This window comes from Aythya marila, assembly GCF_965140915.1.
Source record: "Aythya marila genome assembly, chromosome: 4".
NCBI classification, from domain to species: Eukaryota; Metazoa; Chordata; class Aves; order Anseriformes; family Anatidae; genus Aythya; species Aythya marila.
Genome location: NC_139045.1, coordinates 36,735,428 through 36,756,585, shown reverse-complemented (window position 1 = coordinate 36,756,585; position 21,158 = coordinate 36,735,428). Strand labels below are relative to the sequence as shown.

Sequence of the window (21,158 nt, the reverse complement as noted above, 5' to 3'; positions counted from 1 at the left end):
TCTTGGCACTGAAACTAAGACTCTGGAGAAGATATCAGCATTTCACAACCCTCAAAGCCACCTGCTAATTAACTCTAAACTGAATATCGCAGAATGAAATCTGGGGCAATATTTTTGAATTTAAACACAAATGTATATATTTTTGTCATGATGTCCGCACAGTAATTATTCAGCAGGAAGAAAAAAAAAAAAAGTGCTTTCCAGAATCCTCCACCAAAGCAAGTTTGCACTCTAACACAGCAGACCACTACTTAACAATTCACACTTCAACTGCTGTGTTTTACTTCACCCTTTTATCTTTCTTCCATGTTTTTGATATGTAAAACAACAAATGATTCTGAACTTGCAGCTGGCAAGTGATTTTTATTTTTTTTTTTTTTTATTATGATAGCTCACAAAACAGAGTTAACTTAGCTAAATAAAACTAATCAATTTACCCTGGTTAGCAGAACAGAGCATTCATTAAGTCTGTTTGCTCTAAAGACTGCTATGCACACCTTCACCACCTGGCATCTGAGCATGGACAAAGCCTATCTGATCTGGAGGAGGGAGCATGAAAAGCCCCATTTGCTCCTACGATTTCATGCTGAGGGAAACGGGACAGTGGGGGCCAGATCTTGATGTCCTTCATTAGGAGAAAAAATAATCTCAGCAAGGTCTCCCTGAATTTTAGCCTAGTAAAAAATAAAAAAATAAAATAAAAAAAAAAGAACTGAAAACAGTAAAAACTTAAAAGAAATAAGCTGTACAGAAACAAGTTTCCTTACAATACAAAATATTTACATCTGCATAAATTACATCTTCGTGCTTCATTACAATCTGAATTATAATGTTAAACTCCTTATTCTGATATAAGCTTCACCAAAAAGAAGTTAAAGGTAGATATCTGGACTGATGAGCACAGCAAGGGAAGCAGATATAGATATCATATAGGCAGGGTAAATGACTCAGGTTAGGAGGACGGAATAAGTGCAGCACTAAATGGTAGAGGCTTTAAAGCCCCATCCTGTTCCCACTTACTTTGAAGACAGAATGCCTGATATAAATCAAGGTGATTTAAATTGCTGATTTTAATCAGGATTGAAATTACCAGGCAGGAAACCCTGAACGGAATAAATCAGTCTTTTTTTTTTTTTAATATATAATTATTTTTCCTAGGGAACGGTCAATACTGCCTGGTTGGTAACTATTAAAACATGTAACTTGACAACCCCATATGTCCTCTGCATTAAGTATGATACATTTTCTTGAAACATGGAAGGAGTATGCAGCTGCACAAAGGCTATACTTCTTGCAAGACAGTTTCTTTCTCTTTTGAACTTTCTGATGGCGATTGCTACAACGCGAAATTCTATTAAAGCACAGCAAACCACCTTTTCTTTTTAAAATTAATTTTAAAAATACCTTTGGTGTACCTGTTATGGAAGAAGAGGAGTTTATCAAACTGGCTTTTCTCTGTATATAAAGAGATTTAAAATTAGTGGATACCTTGTATTTTGCCCTATTCCTATACATAAGTGGGAAGCAGAAGTCTCCTCCTGCTCTCCCAAGAATCAGTTTTCAGGCTTAAAGGCACTAATTGAACAGAGTAAGCTCACAAAGACACCATAACAGCCCAAAAGGTTCTTCTAAGCATTTTCTTGCTTAGGTATTTTAAAACAACCTTGTTCCAGATTTTTTCCTAGATGTTAGCCTTTGCTGGTTTGATTTCCTTTAAAATTTCAGTACAAATATAGCACTTAGCTGCTTTTTCATGCCCGAATCATTTTAACAGGTGACAGCACGTTTACACATAAGCTCTCTTATTTACACATCTAAATTGTGTTAAATATATATATATATTTAATGTATTAACTGACCTCACAAATCTGAGTTACTGAGAACCGGGTGATTCAGGTTACTGATGTTTATCCATCCTCATTTGAGGGGTGGGACAGACAAAAACCAAAAACTAAAACCCTACCCCCCCCCCCCCACATGTCCAACGAGGGCCCGAGCAGGGAAGTAGAAATGAAGCCCTTCGCAGATGAGCATAAACACAGCAACTCGCGAAGGAGTAACTGCAGCTGACAAATGAAATAATAATCCCTATCCATCGGTTTATTCTGGTCAGTTCTGAACTCTCTCTTTGGAATGCAACAGAGCGACAACAACATGACCTCCAACACTGGGGGAGGAAGGGTGCTGTGCGGACCTGAGGAGAAGGAGCATTAGGGTACGATACTCCATACCTCAGTCTTGTTTCAGAAGGAATCTGAGTAGTAAGACAAGACATTTTAAGCAGGTGCACTGCATGAAAATGAAGACAGAAAGCGCATGTGGGGGGCAGCAATGCTGCCAGGACTGCTTCTTCACCATGACAGGGATGGTGCTACTGGAAATAGGAAAGAAACCCTTCAGACAGCGCTGCAGTGATCAACAGATATGACTCAATTTTAGCCTCCCTGTCTCCTCCTTCAGCTTGCAAGGAACAGGATCATTTGTGACTGCAGAAAAAGAAGTCAAATTCTTCCTTTATCTGGGCAAATCTATTTTACTAAGTATGGCAGCAGTTCTTTGGAAAAAGACACAGAGTAATTGCTACTATTACCAGCATAATCCCTTCCTCTGTCTTAGATGTGACTTCTTCCCTCACTGCCTCTGTCAGCCTACTTTCTGGAGCAGAGGCTGAGCGAGCAGGGCATAGTACAGCGTGGTCAGTTACGCGTGCATGCAAAGTGGCCAAAGGCTAAAGCACGCAGGGAATCTGCAAGCCTTTGTCACCCGTCAGGCTGTGCCAAAACATAAACAAACACACGCACAAATACTACATTATGTTGGTTGGTTTACAGCTGGTGTTGAAGCTCTCTCACTGCACTGAGTGCTGCCCACTGAAAGAAGCCACCCCGGAAAATTATGGAGTGAAAGAAATAAGATCAGAATATCAAAGGTGGAGTACGAAAGGGACATGCATTTTGTACAAGTGGTTTAGCCCCAGAAGGAATTAGTACTTTGGCCATCGCTGTGATTTTACAAATCACATTTTAACATCTGGAACAGCTCTCAGCTTGATGGTCACCAACAGCATGTGTTATTTTGTAAAGACAAATTCCAATCGCTAATCACAAATTCGAGAAGTTACGCACTCCAAACCACCTTAGTCCCTACGGAAGCAGACAAAAGCAAAGCAATTCACATAAAAACCATCAGGCTATTGACGTGACAGCCGAGCTGGAAGGCACTTCAAGGCTCAGTCCCAGCAGCACCGTGCTGAGCCCCGCCAGCAGCTCCCCTGGATGCAGCCGGGCTCCCTCCTGCAGCTCCTGTGACACAACGGCACGGGCACAAAGGAAAAAGGGCCCGGCCGAAGCGAAACAGATCTGCCTGGCGGCCATCAGTGCCGGTGGTTACACAACCCCGCGTGTTACCGGTAGCTTCACAGGACTCCCACAGGCTGGACGGCAGCCAGGACGACCTCTCGGCTATTTTCTGTCTCCTACAGCTCTCAGAGAAGTTTGCGCTCTCTCTCGACCGGCTGGATTTCTAGCAGCGGGTAAAACCTAAATAAATACCCAAGCTAGAGAACAAAAAAGAGTTAACATAAAACCTCCCCTCAAATTAAAGCGACTTCCTTTTACGTAAAGCCCATCTCTCGCTCGGGGCTACTGACAGCACAGCAAGCAAGGGGTAGCACGGGCAGTGTGCACCTCCCGCTGCCCGAGCCCCTGCAGCCTGGGCAGAGCTCAGGGCTTCTCGCCAAGGCTTCCCCCTGCTCGCCACAGCAATCCCAAGGACATACGTGTTGTTTTGTTTTGTTTTTTAACTTGTGGGAATGGACTCCAACTATTATACATTACAGTCTTGCACCTTGCAAGACTTTTAATCCCAGAGCAGTAACTCTGGATCAGACTTCCCTGAGCTTGGATCACAGCAGCAGTATTTTAAGAACAGACTTGTAATTTTCAGTTTTCATAGCTGTCTTGGTTAATTCCTCAAGGCACCTAAAGTACTCGCTCCTACCAACGTACTGAACTAGTATGTGCTAGCCTGGCAGACTAATGCTCCTTTTCCCAGTGCTTAATCACTCACTAACACAAACAGGTGTTACTGCCCCAAAACCACACAGCTGGCACTGCTGTGCCCGAGGTGACCGAGATCAGTGAGCAGCCCTGCAGCAAAGAACTGGGCCAACACTCACCCAGAAACTGGGGCCCTTAACTCCTCGAGCCCTTCAGTACCAGTTCTGACAGAGCAGCCTCTCTGGACTTGCCCTCACAGCAAGGGGCTGAATTATGCAATGAATGACAAACCCTCTGGAATCCATACTAAAGTTGGCTGGGGGAAAAAAAAAATCCCCTCAGGCGTTCTGGCTCAGGTTTATCAACCATTACAGGATCAAATCGCTTTGTGGAAGAGGGCTCTGCCACCTCTGCTGAGCAGTCAAGTCTGAATCCTCCTCCAGAGAGATGTCCTCTCCCAGAGAGTTCACCTTCATTGCTGCATGGTTCAGAATATACCTCTAACATCGCACCAAATGAAAAAAGCTTCAGTAACCACCGCTGGAAAGAGACTACCCATCCTCCATTCCCACACACCCTGCTCAATGAGACGTCCAGATCGCAGCCCAGTATTCACAAAAGCAGCGGTCCACCTCACAGAGGCTTCAGCCAGAGAGAAGAAAGCCATCACTAAAAATATTTAAAATTCAGCCTAGTTCTGAAATTTCATCTCCCATATGCAATTGAGCCATTATTGAGATGAACCCACGTGGTGGTAATAGGGGATACTGACCTGAAGCAGCCAGAAAAACCCTGTCGCACAAACAGTGAGAGATGTGTTGTTTTTTTTTTTTGTTTTTTTTTTTTTTTTTTGTTCCACCACCACCTTAGGAAGAATTAAACTTAGTCGTGCCAGGATGAAAGGCCTCTGCAGAAAAATGATTTTGGAGGAAATGAAGACTTTTTCCAATCACATAATTTTCTTGAAGTGACAGGGCCCTCCAATTCTTCAAACTTCCACCTTACAAACGGAAATTAAAAATATGGTCCCAGTTGTCAAAACACACATTTACCATAAATAAACCCATTAGTCACTGCAAGGTTCTCCCTATATGAATTATCCTGTCTTATGAGCAATTTTGGTTTGAGGCTACCACACGGTAGAGACTAGCTGTACATCTCTTCTCTGATACTTAACAACCAAATACAACATCCTCTGCTACAAAGAATGATAGCCTTAGAGCAATGTGACATGTTTATTATTGTAAAGCACTTGTGAAAATATGTTTTCTTAATAAAAATTGAACCATCAGTGGACATCATCTGTGCCCAATGAAACCAGTCAGAGAGCAGCTGCACATAAATGTATGTATATTTATGAAATGTACATTCAGGTTCACTGTGAGGAATAAGAAATGCAGTGTTTATGTGGGTGGTTTTTTTTGGCATTTCTACCACCCAGACAAACAAAATTCACACACGAACACTGAGAACCGTGAAGATTTGGGTCTCCTCCCCTTGCAGGACAGCCACAGGTCTCTGCCACTGGAACCAAAAGCAGTGCTCTGGTTTGCACTCCTGAATCCTTTATCCTCTTTCTTTCAGTCAGAGCCCAGGCCACACACCTCAACAATCATTTGAACCCAATCTTTCCCAAACTTGCAATATCACCTTACATTCACCATGCAGCTTTTAATGCCTATATCAGGAGTTCTGAAAAGCTTACAATTTGTGGATCTTTAGCACTCAGAGAGGGAGTGGGGGGTTTCCCAGCAAAGATGCAGATAACTTTCAGAAATTTCCCTTACTCAAATTGCTTTTCTTAACTGCCACTCAGTGTCACACGATCCCAGAGGCGTGCAGGCTGTATGTTAGAAATGACAGCTCTAGATTTCTAAATTCTAAAATAAAAACTACAGATAGGGAGTTTGGGAAAGCAGAGCCAGCACTTGTTGACATCAGATCAAGAAAAAGTGTTACAAATAAAATCATCTTTACAAACACTCAAATATAAGCAATTAACCTTTTTTTTTTTTTTTTTTTTTTTTTTAAGCTTGACAAAAATCACTTTATTACAAGAACTAGCATGGTTCTTCATGCACGTATTGGATTGGGCCTGTCAGTAGTAACTTCCCAAGACATCCCCCAAATTTTGTTCCAAGTATTACCACCGTGCTTGCACTTCTGTAATCTTCTCTGGACTGAACATCTCCACGGATATCTTTCACTCTCCCTCTCCTCAAGCCCTGTCTCTCAGAGATGAGCTAAATGAAGTTAAATGGCCCTTTTAATACCCCATTATACAAACAATCCCTTCACAACACAACGAAGAATAAGAGATTGATTTATATCGATATTTACAGAACAACAAAAGGAACTGAAGCAATACATAAAAACACTGCTGTCAATAACGGAGAGGAAAATAAGTACACTATTACTTACTATTACCAAAATACCTGAGACCCTCTGTTCTCTCTGGGGGAAAGAAATGGGTCTCACTCATGGGATGGTGCATCCTACATCCTAGGTGTGAAACTCAATGTCTTCTCCCATGCTCTTGCAACATCGAGCATCTACAGCTTTGTTTTTACCTCAAGGCCAAACTCAAATTCTTGTGATGAAGGCAAGTCAAATTTACCTAATCTGAGCACAAATACTTCCCATACAGGTAACACATTGACATACGTAGCTGAATATGTATCTCCAGCACATTCTGGCACCCTCTGGGACGAGGAGAGGTAGCTCTGTGGCATAAGGTCCCTTACTGAAGTTCCACCATTACGTAGTTCAGTAATTAAGTAAAGTTGTCAGCTCAGTATTATGGCTGAAACAAAAAAGTACTGCAGATAGAACTCATTTCTGTCATCTATCCAAACACTAATAAAGTTCTCTCTGAAGCTGGAAAAGGCACCTTTCTGAATCATACAAATCCTATTACAAAGCACTCTCTGAAGAGCTTTTGAGACATTCTTATGGAAAAATTTCAGTTGCTTTGCCTGATACAGTAATGGCCCAGGTTGTGCAGGTCCAAGTAGGTCTGATGAAACATGGTATTAATTTTCAAGCTCACCTGTTTAACAGTATGCATCTAAATTAGCCACCCCGATGACACGAAGTGCTAACCACCTGCTTCACACACCATGGCACAGGCAGGATAGCACAGCCAATGAAAGGATACGATTGTGTCTATGGCTTAATGCCTTGTCAAATCTGTAAATCTTCCTGAAAACCCTCGCTGCTCGGTAGTGCAGTCTGACCTCAGGGAGGGAAGCTCATCCTCTCCCTTCCAAAAATAAGAGGCACTACCACCCAAGGGAAAGGAAATTTCTCATAGCTGTTCAGTAAAACAAGGCCTGCGGTGCACTCCTCAGCATTTCTCTCCAGATCCACCAGAAAACAGGAACACAGCCAGCCTCTGCACCACTGTGAACTACCTGAAATACTTTCCACTTGTTCCACTGGTTTGAGAAACACGCATTGCCTCCTACCTCCCACAGCAATCAAGTTCAGAAACTGGTTTACATTAGCAATGAATGGATACATCTAGGGAGAAAAATATATACGTATATTGAAATGTAGCTTGTTTTATCAAGACCAAGTGAATCCATTGGGAAAAAAAAACATACCACCCCACTTAATCAACTTCAGAAGTATGCAAATAGGATTTGGACATAAAGGACTTAAAATACACACGTGTTCGTTGCTAATGTGTAAGAGGTCACTTGGGCAATAGCTTTCACGTGAACTGCTGCAGCCTGTTGGCAGCCTCCAAGACATACGCAACAGGTAACTACGAGAAGCAGGCCTGCTGTCTGCGGGTTTACATTTGCTGAGTAACTTTGTCATACAAATTCATTATCCATGCCACTGCAAACTGCTCCAAATTCCTCAGATCAGAGCAAAACCAAAACATCCGTCACCACCTAATTTAACCGGAGTGCAGAAAATCATGTAGCACAACGCACTGTAATGCCCTCATGGATTTAAAACCCACTTCCTTGGGTCTCTGCGCTTCTGGTGCAGCACCTTCCTGCTTCTTGCAAATGGGAAGCATGTGGCAGGACAGCGAGGGCAAACTTCTGTACCTACTGCTCCTAAGATGAATGAGACAGCAGTCCTGGAAACACAGGAGCAGGGACATGCCACATGTCCCTGGCACTGTGCTCCTGTCGGCGGAGCAGGCTACAGGGAGGCAGACCGTGCTCAGTGCGGATGAAACCTTCAGCACACAGCAGCAAGACACGGCTAAGCACGTGGGAAGTGCACCATTTTCCACAGGTAATAAAGTGCTTAATTTCCCTATCCTCCCCCTTCCCACTGCTGGGAGAGACCGCAAATGGCAGATCACGACATGTAACTCAAATGCACTGAGGTTCCTCATTGCAATGGCTTCAAGAACTTCCAAGAAAAAAGCAGAGCAAACTGTGTGTTTTTTCCTAATTTCATCCTTGGATTATGGATGTAAACCATTTTAGGCAAATTTCTCCGCAAGTTTCAAAGTGAAACTGGCTTTGAAAATATGATACAACTAAGAACAGGATGGATACATATATACATATACAAATAGGATATATACACACACACACTTTCTTTTTGTTTTGTTTTTGAAAGCAGTGTTATGGCCTTTATGGCAGACAGCCTCACCATGACCCACCTGTGAGCACAGCGGCTGCATTAGTACCCAGAGAGCTGCAGAGCTCTGTGATAAACTGCAGCACCATATGCATTTGACTTGCTCATCTGCACTCAGGCTACTAATCCATCTCTGCTAGGACGACTGTAAGACAACTATCCTGGGTGTTACACCTTTTTAAAGCAGAAACAGGTAGCTCTGCTAAAATACGCACACAAAAACAACCACAATTAAACCAAAAGCAAGAATTATTAAATTTTTGCAAGACTTCTGCCCTTGTGTATTGGAGTATTAAGTGTATATAGATCTTGTCTAAGAAAAAAATTATTTTTGATATCACACTGATACTGCTCTAATAAAACTGATTACATATTTAAACAGTTTCGAACATTTTGTTTCCTGCCTTCAAAACAAGAAAGACATTTGATTTTCAGCTTACATCTTGAATCTTAAGACATGTAAGAACTGTATATTTTTTAAAAATGCATCTCTGAAGTAATGATTTTTTTCTTACAAGTTCATTTATGCTACTATCCTCTACAGAGCCCCATGCACATGACAATCACTATTTCTCCCTTAATTGGCCATCTTCCTGCCTTTACAGACATCTAAGTTTGTAAATGAAGAGCTCAGAAGAGCTTCTCTTACCTTAAAAAAATAAAAATAAATTAAAAGCATTCCAAAGGGGGGGGAATTCTGAGGTGAAGCAGTTTGGTGGAATTTCTGCCATATCCTACCGGTGCTTGAGCTGCCCAGCACAACTCACTCCTGCCACGACCCTTCTGAGCAGGTGAGCCAGTCCACGTTAACTCTTTATGTGGCGTTCTGATGTATGCTCATTATGAGATCACCATCCACAGCACACATCACAGATCTGGGGAGGAAACAGTTCTGAAACCAGAACCATGTCTTCTCAGGTAACTACTAGCAGAACTCAACATTTGAAACACACTGCATCAGAAATACCACTATCCCTAATGCTGCTGTCTACCTGCTGTGCTAACGGGTTGGGTTCTGGTGAGCGAGTTAATTCTGAAATAAACCATCCAAGAAAGGAGGGGGAGAATGAACAGAAGCACAGCCCCGAATCACCCATCCCTAACTTACTGTATCACCAAATCACCTATTCCAATCAGCATCCAAACTAAAGTTCCATGAAAAAATCCATTCAGAAAATTATAATTGACATCATCTTTACTAAGTCTTGTATTAGAAAGCTACATACTTTGTGATTTTTTTCTCCTGGAGCACTTGAATAAAAACCTTTGTCATATTGTCCAGAGCAGGACTCAGAAGGCAGATAAAACTATGCATGAGATGAGATGCTCTACCTTGGACTTGCCATCTCACCTAAATATCACCTTAATCCCATAAGTACGTCAAGACACCACGTTCTGTGAACTGCAATACCATCTACGCAGGCCTTTCATAATTATTTTACCCCGTTTATTATTCTGTGTGGAACTGTAAATGAGCAGAAGTGCATCGAGCAGCCTGTATCACACTGCAGAGGTAAACCAAAACACTGTCTCTCCTTGTTTTATCAGAGAGCAAAGTTGGTCAGTTTTAGGGAAGAAACCAGGAAATGACATACAAACGCTACTTTTTCCCTCACAGGAAGGAGAGGGACGACCTACCCGATGCAGGTGCCGTGGCCAGCGCTTGGACGCCTGCTTCGGAGACAGGCCTTGCCCCTCAGCCCTCTCACAGCTCTGGGTCACCACATCACCCTTGCAGGTAGTAGCACTCCCAAAAACCTTCTGCAAGAGCCCTGCCGGGTGCTCCAGGCACTGCTGAAGCCTTTCACTGCCAGGCTAACCACAGCCGCACACAACCACCAGGTTTCCAGCGGGTACCACACGTGGCCCCACCGCTGGCTTTAGGTGGCGTGGAATTTCACAGTAAGAAGGCCACACGAGACAGATTTGCCATCCCCGAGGAATCACTTTCTCAAGATAGCAGGTATTTGGATGCAAAATGAAGGAACAAAACAGTGCATTTCATGTGTTCAATATCCATAGCAACTTTGGAGAGAGAGGGCCTGTGCCAGCTTCCTAGAGCCCCTCTCCGGCAGTAAGGCTGCCGCACGATTCACCACAGCAACTGCTGAGGGGAAGCCTGTGACTTCGCTCCTCCAGATCAGTTTTGGTTTTGCTATCCCACACTCACAAGTCTCCATTGTCACTACGCGCTGCTGCCATTCCCCACAACAGAAGCGTTACTGAGAAGGGCAGTGAACCCTGGTGTAGATACCAAGGTAGAAAATGTTTAAGAAGTGAAATGAAGGAGAGAAAATAAACGATATTTTTCCCTTATTTTGCATTATGTAGAATATACATTAAAACATGTTAGAAAAAAAATAAGTCCAGTGAAAAAAAAAACAAAGCCAAATTCTCTAAGGGTAATTTTCAAAACTGCAGCAATCCAGACCTTGAATAATCTCATGCTAACAAGTTTGTAGGCTAAGAGTTATTTATGTCATCAAGGAATGAAGACAGATAGCACTGTAACCTCCGCATGGCATCTCCACTTTCACTGGAATGCAAAGATCACAAGCTCAGCCCAGAAATTTGCTGCAATGCAAGGACTCACAGACGATTTTGCACCATTACTCCCCATCCAGTGAAGGACTACACGCCAGAGCACTCCAGCCCCTTTGGAGCTCAGGGCGGCTGCCGTTCAGCCTACAGCCAAAGTATGAGTCCACTGAAGTCTTCAAGGCTACTGCTTCGATGAGAACCAAAGCTATGTTGAACAAATAAAGATAACGCTTGCCAAAAACATCATTAAAAGTTGGTTGTTTAATGTTTGCAGCAGTTTTCCCTGTGCAGCCTCCCTTCTGCCCTGGAATGCAACCCAGAGCAATCACAACAACAGCCACCGGCTGCTGGGACCGAAATGAACAACAGCAAAAATCACATCTGAAATGTAACAATCTTTTTAGCAGTCCAAAGACAACTACTGCCAGCTAAGATATATTTTAAAGTCATTTTCTCAAATACTAGAGCATCTGTAACCACAATACTCTGCATAAACAGAAGTGATAGGAAACGCTACGATTTCTCTCTTGGCTAAGTGCTGCTCTATCCTGCTTAAGGAAATGCCTTAAATGATTGAAAAAAGAAAAAAAAAAAAAAAAAAAAGCAAACACCTCCACTACTTCTCATAACTCTTCCACTCTCTCATCTGCCACAACCAACTCCCTTCCTCCCTCAGATTAAACACAATGAACAAGTGCTATAAGATCACCGTGGATTAGGTACAACCCAAAGGAAAAAGAAAGGAAGCTGAAAATACAGGAAATGGATACGTAACTGTGGATCTTAAACTTATCATTCCAGTACATCCCCCTCCACCGCCAACACTGATCACAAGTCCTTCACTTTGTCATTTACAGCATGGTGTAAAAGCCAGTCCATACGCACATGCACTGGTCTACATAAATATACATGTAGCTACGTGGGCACGGTGGCTGCTTGTTGTGCTAAGGCTCAGGGTCAGAGCCAAGCCAGGGACCAATTCTCCGTTCCTTACCTAGGCATGCAGCATCCCAGGGCTCCCTGAACAGGCTGGAGATCCTTCAGAAGCAGCACAAAGACACGGCAGGAAAGGTACCCCTGCGCAGAGGTATTTATGGCTGCTTGTCCGAATCCCCACGCCTGAGGAAAATGAAGCTGGAGTTGCCTTATTCAAGCCCCTGCACAGCACAAAGTTAAAGCAATGCAGGGAGGAGCCCCTCGTGTGAAGAAGGGAGGAGGGCACGAGGCAGAGCCTAGCAGCCCCACCTGCAACCAGTTAAAAATCAACTCCACCAAGCTTCAATTGCTGAGGACCTTGCAGGACAGAGCCCTATGCAAACACCTTACAAAAAGCAGCCCTGATAAAAAAAACATGGGAAAGAAAGCATGGGAACTGTTGGTCTTTCTGTTTATTAGCTTAGTTATTCTGAAAGTCGTAACTTCAACCCTCTTTTGTGCTCCATGCATGCTGTGGTTGTGCAGAACTGACAAGCAAACCAACCCATCATCCCCACTGCCAGCGGCCTGAACAGTCACAGACATCTACGGAAAACGCACGGAGACTACGGGTGGACGTGTCTCTTCCCTCAGGTCAACTAAACAATAAAGTATTCATATCTTCTTACCAATTACACTGTATGTGGTGGCAAACAAAATCGATGTGAAAGAGGGAAGTCTCGAAAGAAAGCAGCTCAGCCCCTTCCTGTAGGCAAAAGAAAAAAATCAGCCGCTGCTATCTCATTAGCCACTGCCAGTTTAAAAAGACAATTTCTCTCACCCCCTGTAAAAGTGGGTTTCCAGCATTCAGAAAGCAAACAACAGCAGACTACAAACACTGTGGAACTGAAGCACGTGAGGGGGAAGCAAAAGAGTGATCAAAATTAAATGGTTTTATGATTCACCATCTTAGACAAACTAGGAAAATAAATACTTCAGATTGCTAAGCCTCCCCAGTTCCCACTGCACGTCCAAGTATGTTCCTTATCTGAACAGCCTGCGAGATCCCTGACTGGAAAACTGATTGCAGGTTCAAAACTTCAGCCTGAGACTGTACTTCACATTTCAATGCAGAAAACAGCGTGCTTGAAGGATTCCAGTCAGCACTTCCTGGCTGTCAGACCTGTCCTTAAACCTCTGCTAATCCAAGCACATCTCTCCCATGAATTATACATACTGGAGTAATATGCAAGCAAATGGCATGTACACGCGAGTGTTTAAAGAAAAAATGAACTCTGACTTTTGCTGCTTCTCGCGGCTTTTCCTGTGCCAGTGCCTGAATTAAGGGACAGAAGAATCGTGTCCACCTACCCCAGCGTTACTCAGCTCAAATAAAAAAAAAGTATGGCAGCAGGTGAGCATGTTTCAGGTCACACGTCCGATACGTCTGTCCTGGGATAAGGGCGAAGTTTCACAACAGGATTAAGGTGTTGTAAGACTGTGCTGCCCATGGGAGGGACAGTCAAACAAACCATGGCTCTGACCCAGCTGAACACTAACCCAGAAGAAAAGGGAAAAAAAAAAATATTTCCATCCTCCCTACCCGCTCGGTAGGTTGAGCCAGCTGACAGAGCTGGCAAAGGGAGGCGGCAAGAAAATGCGGCCACTGACAAGAGCATGAAAGATGAGACTTCCTCGGTGGCGGCAGCTCAGATTTACACCAGCTTAAGCCACTTGTGAAACCTTAAGCTATAGGTCAAGTTACCACAAATTTAGGTTAACCTACATGCGAGCGACCAATTGTCCCTACACAATCACGTGTTAATATTTTTGGCTCTGCGTTAGCAGAATGAGTTTTGGCCACCTTCCAGCCAGAGTCATTCTTCCTGAGCTTCACAACGCCTAGAACTTCACTCCGGGACTTGTAACACGTGCTGTTTGTCAGGCTGAAGCGTGGATTTCACTGGGGCTGGCTACAGTATGTCAAAACACAACTTTTCCTGCTCCGGCTCCGGCTCGTAATGACCCAGCCCACTATCTTTTAGAGAGACACTTTCAGTCGGAGCACACGAAGGTCATGAGGGACTAGTAGTGCTTGAAGCGAAGAGTCTCTCCATTCCTTTCCATTTGCTAAGCTGGAATCTATTGTGCTGACGAGCTGCAAAAGGAGGTCAACGCAAGAACTCCTTGTCCTAGAGGACAGCGATCGCACGGGAGCATCAGGCATGAGTTGGTATGAAAAGGAGAAGAAAAATGGGAGAGGCTGTGGAATAAGAAAGATCCACCCTTAGAGGAAGAGCAAAATAAAAAGGGTTGCACGATGACTCCTTCTATGAGGCATATGAAAAATAAGAAGCGTTGTTGGCCTGGGATTTAATTCTGGTATCATCCCAGTTTTGCATTAACTATTGACTTTACCACAGCGCGAACAAGATCAGACACAGCTTACAAACTGAAGAGATGTTTCAGCCTATTTAGTCATCAGGCATGAATAAGGACTGCAGCACTCGACCTCTTCTGGAAAATAAGAAGTATCCAAAATACCATTTTTCCTTTTCATCCTTGCAATCCTAGAGAAATAGACCTTTCCTACCATGTAACGGATAAACCCCTGAGTGAGTTACACCACGACACCACCTGAAGAAGAGCACCAGAGCTGTGCTCAGGTGTATGAAGGCACACGATAACTACAGCAAGGTGCACCATCAACACAGCAGGTGTACGCTTTAAAAAAACGCCCGCAAGACCGACAGCATTATTCAACAGTCCGTATCTTGAATAAAATTAGCCATGAGTCACTGAGGGAAACCAAGAAATTATGCATGCCATTGGGGATACCTTTTCCAAGAAAAAGGAGAAAGGAAGGGGGAAACTACTTCCCTGTGCTGGAGTATTGCCAACGAGGAGGCGACACAGCCGGATTTCGGTAATTCTTAGCATGCCATTCTGTCCCAAGGCAAAGCAGGCTGAAAGGACCGGCCTGCCCGTCTCCCTTCCCTCAGGTAGAGCAACGTGACCATTGACTTCCACGAGGCAGCGCGTTAGCCCAGGATGGGTAAAAAGCAGTATTGGAAAATACTGTGTTTGCCAGCCGTGTTTTCTCTAACTCTAAACTAATTCCGAATTGGCATAGTTACGCCTTGGCAGGGGAACAGAAAAGATGATCTAATAGGTCATTTGACTTCCGTCACTAATTTCTATGATCTAAATAACATTTTATGGTGTTTAAAACTCAGTTTCCTAAGGGCTAGTTTTAGGGTTAGGAATGGTCAGTTTGACAGTGGCTATCAAGCCCGTAGCGATGCTAAATAAGAAAAGAGTTGAAGAGCTTTTAAAATAGGAAAAATTATCTCCAGACCCTTTTTAAGTTACAGCAGAGCTGAGATGCAAATCAACGTGCATCGGAAGGTCAATGTGGTAATTACAGAAGTAGCGTTTCACTGGGCAAAAAAACAGCAAGAACACCCAATAAGAAGGGCAGCGTTGGGGATAAGACAGAGAGGCGATTTCACTTGGCAATATGTACATTATATACGCTATTATACACTAAATATTTATTATTTATATTATACGGACACACATATATCACCTCGGAACCACGCTCACACAATACCAGGGATGCAGAGCCAGAAAACTCCTGCACTTAAAGCAGGAACTGAGAGGGCAGATTAGCTCACAAAGAACCAAAGCACTGAAATAATGCGCTGATGTTTCCTGGAACCAGTCCGAAGATGAGCAGCAGAGTTTTGGATGGCCTGCAATTTTTCCCCACACTTCTTTTGAAAGCCTAGCTGGTACAGCATTCTAATAATCCAGCTCAAAAGCAGGGAAAACAACTTTGGCTTTTGCCAGGTTGGACTGGAAAAAAAAAGTCCTCCCAGCTATTTATAAACAATTTTAATTTTTGTGCACATCCCAATCGATGCCTGCATGGGAGCAAACTAGAGTTGAAACCCCCTGTTCTCCTCAAGTAGGATAGGCTGAATTAGCTATACATTGAGATACTCCAAAATTCAGCCAGTGAAAGCTCGCTCTGTATCAAGACCCAAATTCAGTGTAGCTCAGCACTTCGCGAAGTACAGGCGAGCCTATGCTCCTACGTGCCTTTTCAAAAAAAGGCTCCCATTGATAAGTGCCTGTCGGTTGACACAGAGTCCTAAACAGTGGAAACTGCACAATCCCTTTCATGAACTCAGGGAGCGAGGGTCCACCCCATGGGGGTGGTGACAAGGAGCACTGTATGTGCCAGAGAGTTCCTACTCCGTCCAATGAAGAAAATCAGAGTGCGTGTCTTTCAACAACGATCACCTCCTACAGACACCTTTTACCCACTTTCTGGGAGGGTTTGCTGGGCACCTCGCTGCCCGGCCCCACGTCTCTGAATTTGGAGGGACGCACACACACACTCCGGTAATATTTTCCTTGCCCTCCTGATGAAAAAGCATTGCAGACGGTGTTTTCTCACTGCATTTGTTGTCGTGAGTCCTAACCAACTGCCTCCACTCCAGAACGCGCGCTCTGATAATGGGAGGGAAGGATTTAACGCTGGTTTTGTATGAGGAGTAACGTGCTAGCAGACCCATGGGATTGTGTCACTGTGAACCTCTCAGCTGGAGGTCACCAGAGAATAGAGAAAGGGAGAAAACCACAACGTATAGTTTAGTGTTTTCTCGAGCTGGAATAAAGTATTATATAAAGTTGAACTGTTTCAGTAAATGGAAATCACGATGCATCTAAACTATGAAACTTAGCAAACTCGTGCTTGCCAGAAGTGAAGAACTTTGTTTGTACCATAAAAGTCCCACAGAGAATACCCTCCAGTTGCTTTGAAAGGAGCAGTTTCCCAGGTTTTAAATATAACTTTCACGAGCCTATGAAGCCACCCTCCTGTTCCCAGGTTGTAATCGACGCTCTACAGGTGAAACGGCGCAGATCACACTTCCGATTTTTGCTACAACGCTTCTTGCAAGCGGTCTTAGCAAGGCAGTGCTTGGTGGCAAAGGGTCCTTCCCGAGAAAGCGCCGGGGTTTCTCTTTAAGCTCGGAGTGCCGTGCACACGGAGCAGAGATAAATGGCGTGCGGGCTGCCAGCTCAGCCCCAGCCCTGCCGTTCCCGTTCCCGTTCCCCTGGAGCCGGGCTTCCCCCACCGCGGAGCCCCCCTCTGCCCACTCTGCTCCCCCAACTTTGGCACCTTGCGCATCCCCCCCGGAGGAGAAGGGGAAGGGGAAAGGGAGGGGGGCAGCGACCGGCTCGGCTCGGCTCGGCTCGGCCGGGGCCGCCCGGCTCTTCCCCGGGAGAGCCCCGGAGGAGGCGGAGGAGCCGCCAGGAAGGCGGCGAGATGTCAGGGAGGCTGCTCCGCTTCCTGCTGGCCGGGATGCTGGGGGGGATCAGGGGCGCACACACACACACACACACGCAGCGCCCAGCTTTTGTCTGCCGCCGGCCGGCCCCGTCCCCACCTCCCCGCCCGGGGCGGACAAAGCGGCCGGCAGCGAGCCGGGGATGAAGGGGACGGGACGGGGATGGGACGGGCTGGAAATGGGATGGGTTGGGATGGGATGGGATGGGACGGGACGGGACGGGCTGGGGAGGCCGCCCCCCGCCGCTCCGTCACGGTTCCCCCCGCGGGGGCCGGCGGCAGCTGCCGCCCTGCGGGACCCCCCCGCGCGGCAGGGGAGGGAGCGAGGGAGGGACGTGCGGGGCTTGGAAACCACACGCCTCCTCTCCTCCTCCTCCTCCTCCCCGCCGGGCTCCGCCGCCCATTGTGCGCCCTGCAGACGGCGAGGCCCCGGCTGCCCCCTGCCCGGCAGAGAACGAGGTTGGGGGCGGCTCCGGGACCCCCCCTCCGCCGTGCCGAGCCGAGCCGTGCCGAGCCGAGCCGTGCCGCCGGCCGCGACCTGCTATAAATAAGGCCGGCGCTGGCTCCCCCCGCGCCGCCTTTGATTATTCATCATGGGAGCGGGCTGGGAGTGGGAAACTCCGCTTCCTACTCGCGGCTCCGCTCCGTGCGGCTCAGCCCCCGCCCCCTGCCCCCCCCAGCCCCCCCGCCGCTCGCCGAGCTCCTTAAAACCCGAGCAAAGTTTAGGAAGCGGCTGAGCGCAGCCTGCTCTCGCTTGGGGCGCCGGCTGCCGGCCTCCCCCGGCGGCGGGGAGCCCCAAATCACGCACCCCACGGCCCCGCTCCCCCCTCCTCCAAAACAAATAAATATAAAAACACAACAAAAAGTTTGCTGGCTCCACGCAAGTTGCGCGAACGCCCCCCCCAAACACACACACACGCTCCGTGCCCGAGGCCGAGCCTGCCTCCCCTCCGGTGGGGGACCCGGGCCGCCCCCTGCCCTTACCATGATCAGCGTGTGGTTCCTCTGCTCCGCCGCGGCGGGCTCGGCATCCTGCTGCTGCTTGCCCTGCTGCTGCTGCTGCTGCTGCTGCTTGGCGCCCGTCTTCTTGGCCCTCTGCTCCAGCGTCCTCTGGTAGAGGCTCACCGTGTCCCTGCGCTCCAGCTCCAGCTGCTCCGCCTGGGCTTGCTGGTACCTGCTCTCGCAGCTGACATGGTGCCGCCGGCAGCCCTCGATGCGCTGCCGCAGCCGCTCCACCACCGTGCTGTGCTTGGGGACGCCGCCGCCGGCAGCATTGTTCCCGGGGGCGGCGGCGGGCGGGCCGTGGGGGGCGCCGGCGACCCCGAGAGCGGCCCCGCCGAGCCCGCCGCCCAGGTTATTGTTGATGCAGATGCCCCCGCCGTTGGAGGCGGCGGCGGGGGCCGCGAAATCCCCCATCGCCTGCCCCGCGCGCACTATTTTGGAAGAAGTTTGGAGCCTGCCCCCGGCGCGCACGCAGCCTCCTGCGGGGTCCCGGCGGGATACTTTTCACGGGGCCGCCGGGGGGAGGAGGGGGCGCCGGCATGTAGCGGGCAAGCGGCGAGCCCCGGCGAGCGTCCCTCCGCGCCCCCAGCCGATCCCCCTCCAGGCTCTCCAAAACATCAAGCGGGGAGCGAGCGGCGGCGGGGGGGGGAGAGCAGGAGGAGGAGGAGGAGGAGGAGAGGAGGGAGGAGGAGGAGGAGAGGAGGGAGAGAGGGAGGGAGGAAGGCGGCGAGCGGAGGTGCCGGGAGGTTATCGCCGGCGGCGCGGCCACCCGCACGGCCAGCTGTGCTGCTGCTGCTGCTGCTGCTGCTCCTGCCGCTGCTGCTGCTGCTGGTGCTGGGGCGGCCGCCCCCGGGCGCTACGGGGCCGCTGCCTGCCCCCCATCGCCCATCGCCGCGGGACCGCCTCCTGCCCCCGGACACCGCTCCGCCGCCGCCGGGGAGCGAGCCGCATGCACGCGCGCGGGGCCGCGGGCACGCGCGCCCCCCCCACCCCCGCTTCTCCGCCGGGCACGCGCCGCGCGCCCCCCCGGCATGGAGCGGAGCGGAGCGGGGCGGGGGGGGGCCGGCAGCGGGGCTCCCCCGCCTAGAGAAAAGTTTTGGGGCCGCCGCCGCGCCGCGCCCGCTGCCCGGCCGGCCGCATGCCGGCGGGGGGGAGCCCGGCGAGCGGCCGCGGGGCCGGGGCCGGGGCCGGGGTCGGGGCCGGGGGGGGCAGCAGCAGCAGCGAGGCTCCGGGGCGCTGCCCCAGCGCCGAGCCCGCGCCGCTCCGCTCCGCTCTGCGCCCTGCTGCTGCTGCTGCTGCTCCTGCCGCCGCTCCTGCCACCATCACAATGATCGAGCGCCCTCCTCCTCCTCCTCCTCCTCCTCCTCCCGCCGTGCCCGCGCAGCGCTAGCAGGACGGCGGCGGCTCCCCCGGGCCGGCAGACCCGGGGACGCGGTGCAAAACCCGGCGCGGAGCCGCCCGGCAGGAGCGGACGGCTCCCCCCGCACGGCTGCCCCCGCACGGCTCCCCGCACCCCGCCCGGAGGGCTCCCCCGGGGCCGGGGGCTGCTGCCCGCGGGGACGCCCCCCGGTCTCCCCCGGGGGGCAGGAAGCGGGGAGCACAGCGTGCGGGGCACCGCTCCGCAGCCGGCTTTGTCTGCTCCGGCCGCTGTCGCGATGGGGACGGCTGCTTGTCACCTCGTCCCCATCGCGACAGCGACGAGTGCGGGAGGCGGCGGGGAGAGCCGGGGGCTGTCTCGCTCGTTTTGATGGCAACGGAGCGCCGGCAGGCCAGCGCCTCGGCCGGCTGCGCTCAGGTTGAACTTCCAAGGAGTTTTTGGGCTCCTCCGCAGTGCCCCCTGCAGCCCGCAGCCCGCTGCAGCGCTGCTCCCAGCACAGCTCCCAGCGCACCGAAACGCGCCGCGCAGCCCCGGCACACGCAGGTGCACGCCGAAAGGCTGCCGGTGACCCCCGTGCTCCTCCTGCTGCTTGTAGGGGCTGCTCCCTGCGGCATGTCCCAGGCATGGTCTTGTTTTCCTTACGCCTAAGGCCAGCACCACTTCTCAGCCCGCACGGAGTAACACACCCTAAACTTCCAGCGCAGCGCTCGGGCAGCAAGCACCACACGCTATTTAAGTGCATGCTGCAGCGTTAGGGAATTAAATCCCAGCATATTCCAAATTTAATTTTTTTTTTTTCTTGAAGTCTCTCATCTCCCTATTTTGCTTCCACCGGGGATGATGATTCGAGCAACAGTGTGGTAGGAACCCCTGCTTAATGTTTGAAGCCTTGCAAACAGATGCAGCATCGGGTCGGTGAAAAACATCTGAATACGTTCTAAAAACGGTTGCTGCTGATCAAAAGATACGTTTGAACTGGCTGAGGTTGAAACAAAGCCGAGCAAACTTGAAGCCCTCTGTTTCCCCATTCATGTTAACAGCAGAAGTGGTGACACTGGCATTAGTCCATGGCACAACCTTGCAGAAGACAGGGCACTATCCCCATGTCCCAAGACGATCAACAGAATTAGCACTTCATAAAAATGTCCATTACCTGTGTCATTTTGCAGTTGTCATTCAGAATCCAGGAGCTACAAGTAACAATTTTCATCCAACAGGAGAGTTTTCTTTTAAAACCAAGTCCTGAATGGCAACTGTAAAGCAGCATAATAGAGATGAGATTTCACAGTTTGTTTTTGCGTCGCTTTTATTTTAAGGATACTTACACAAACAATTACTGGCTTCTGAAGAAACG

General features: G+C 48.6%; 1 protein-coding gene across 2 annotated transcripts in view; it reads right to left on the bottom strand.

Moving 5' to 3' along the window:
• Positions 1–19,795, bottom strand: part of MAML3 (mastermind like transcriptional coactivator 3) — a 196,878-nt gene extending 177,083 nt beyond the window's left edge. The window contains exon 1 of one of the 2 annotated variants that reach the window (XM_082759854.1): positions 18,409–19,795. In XM_082759854.1, coding sequence (XP_082615980.1) covers positions 18,409–18,840 — 432 coding nt within the window. In that variant the 5' untranslated portion in view covers positions 18,841–19,795. The remainder of the gene's footprint in view (positions 1–18,408) is intronic. The other variant, XM_082759853.1, reaches the window with a different exon arrangement.
• Between the last annotated feature and the right edge of the window lie 1,363 nt (positions 19,796–21,158).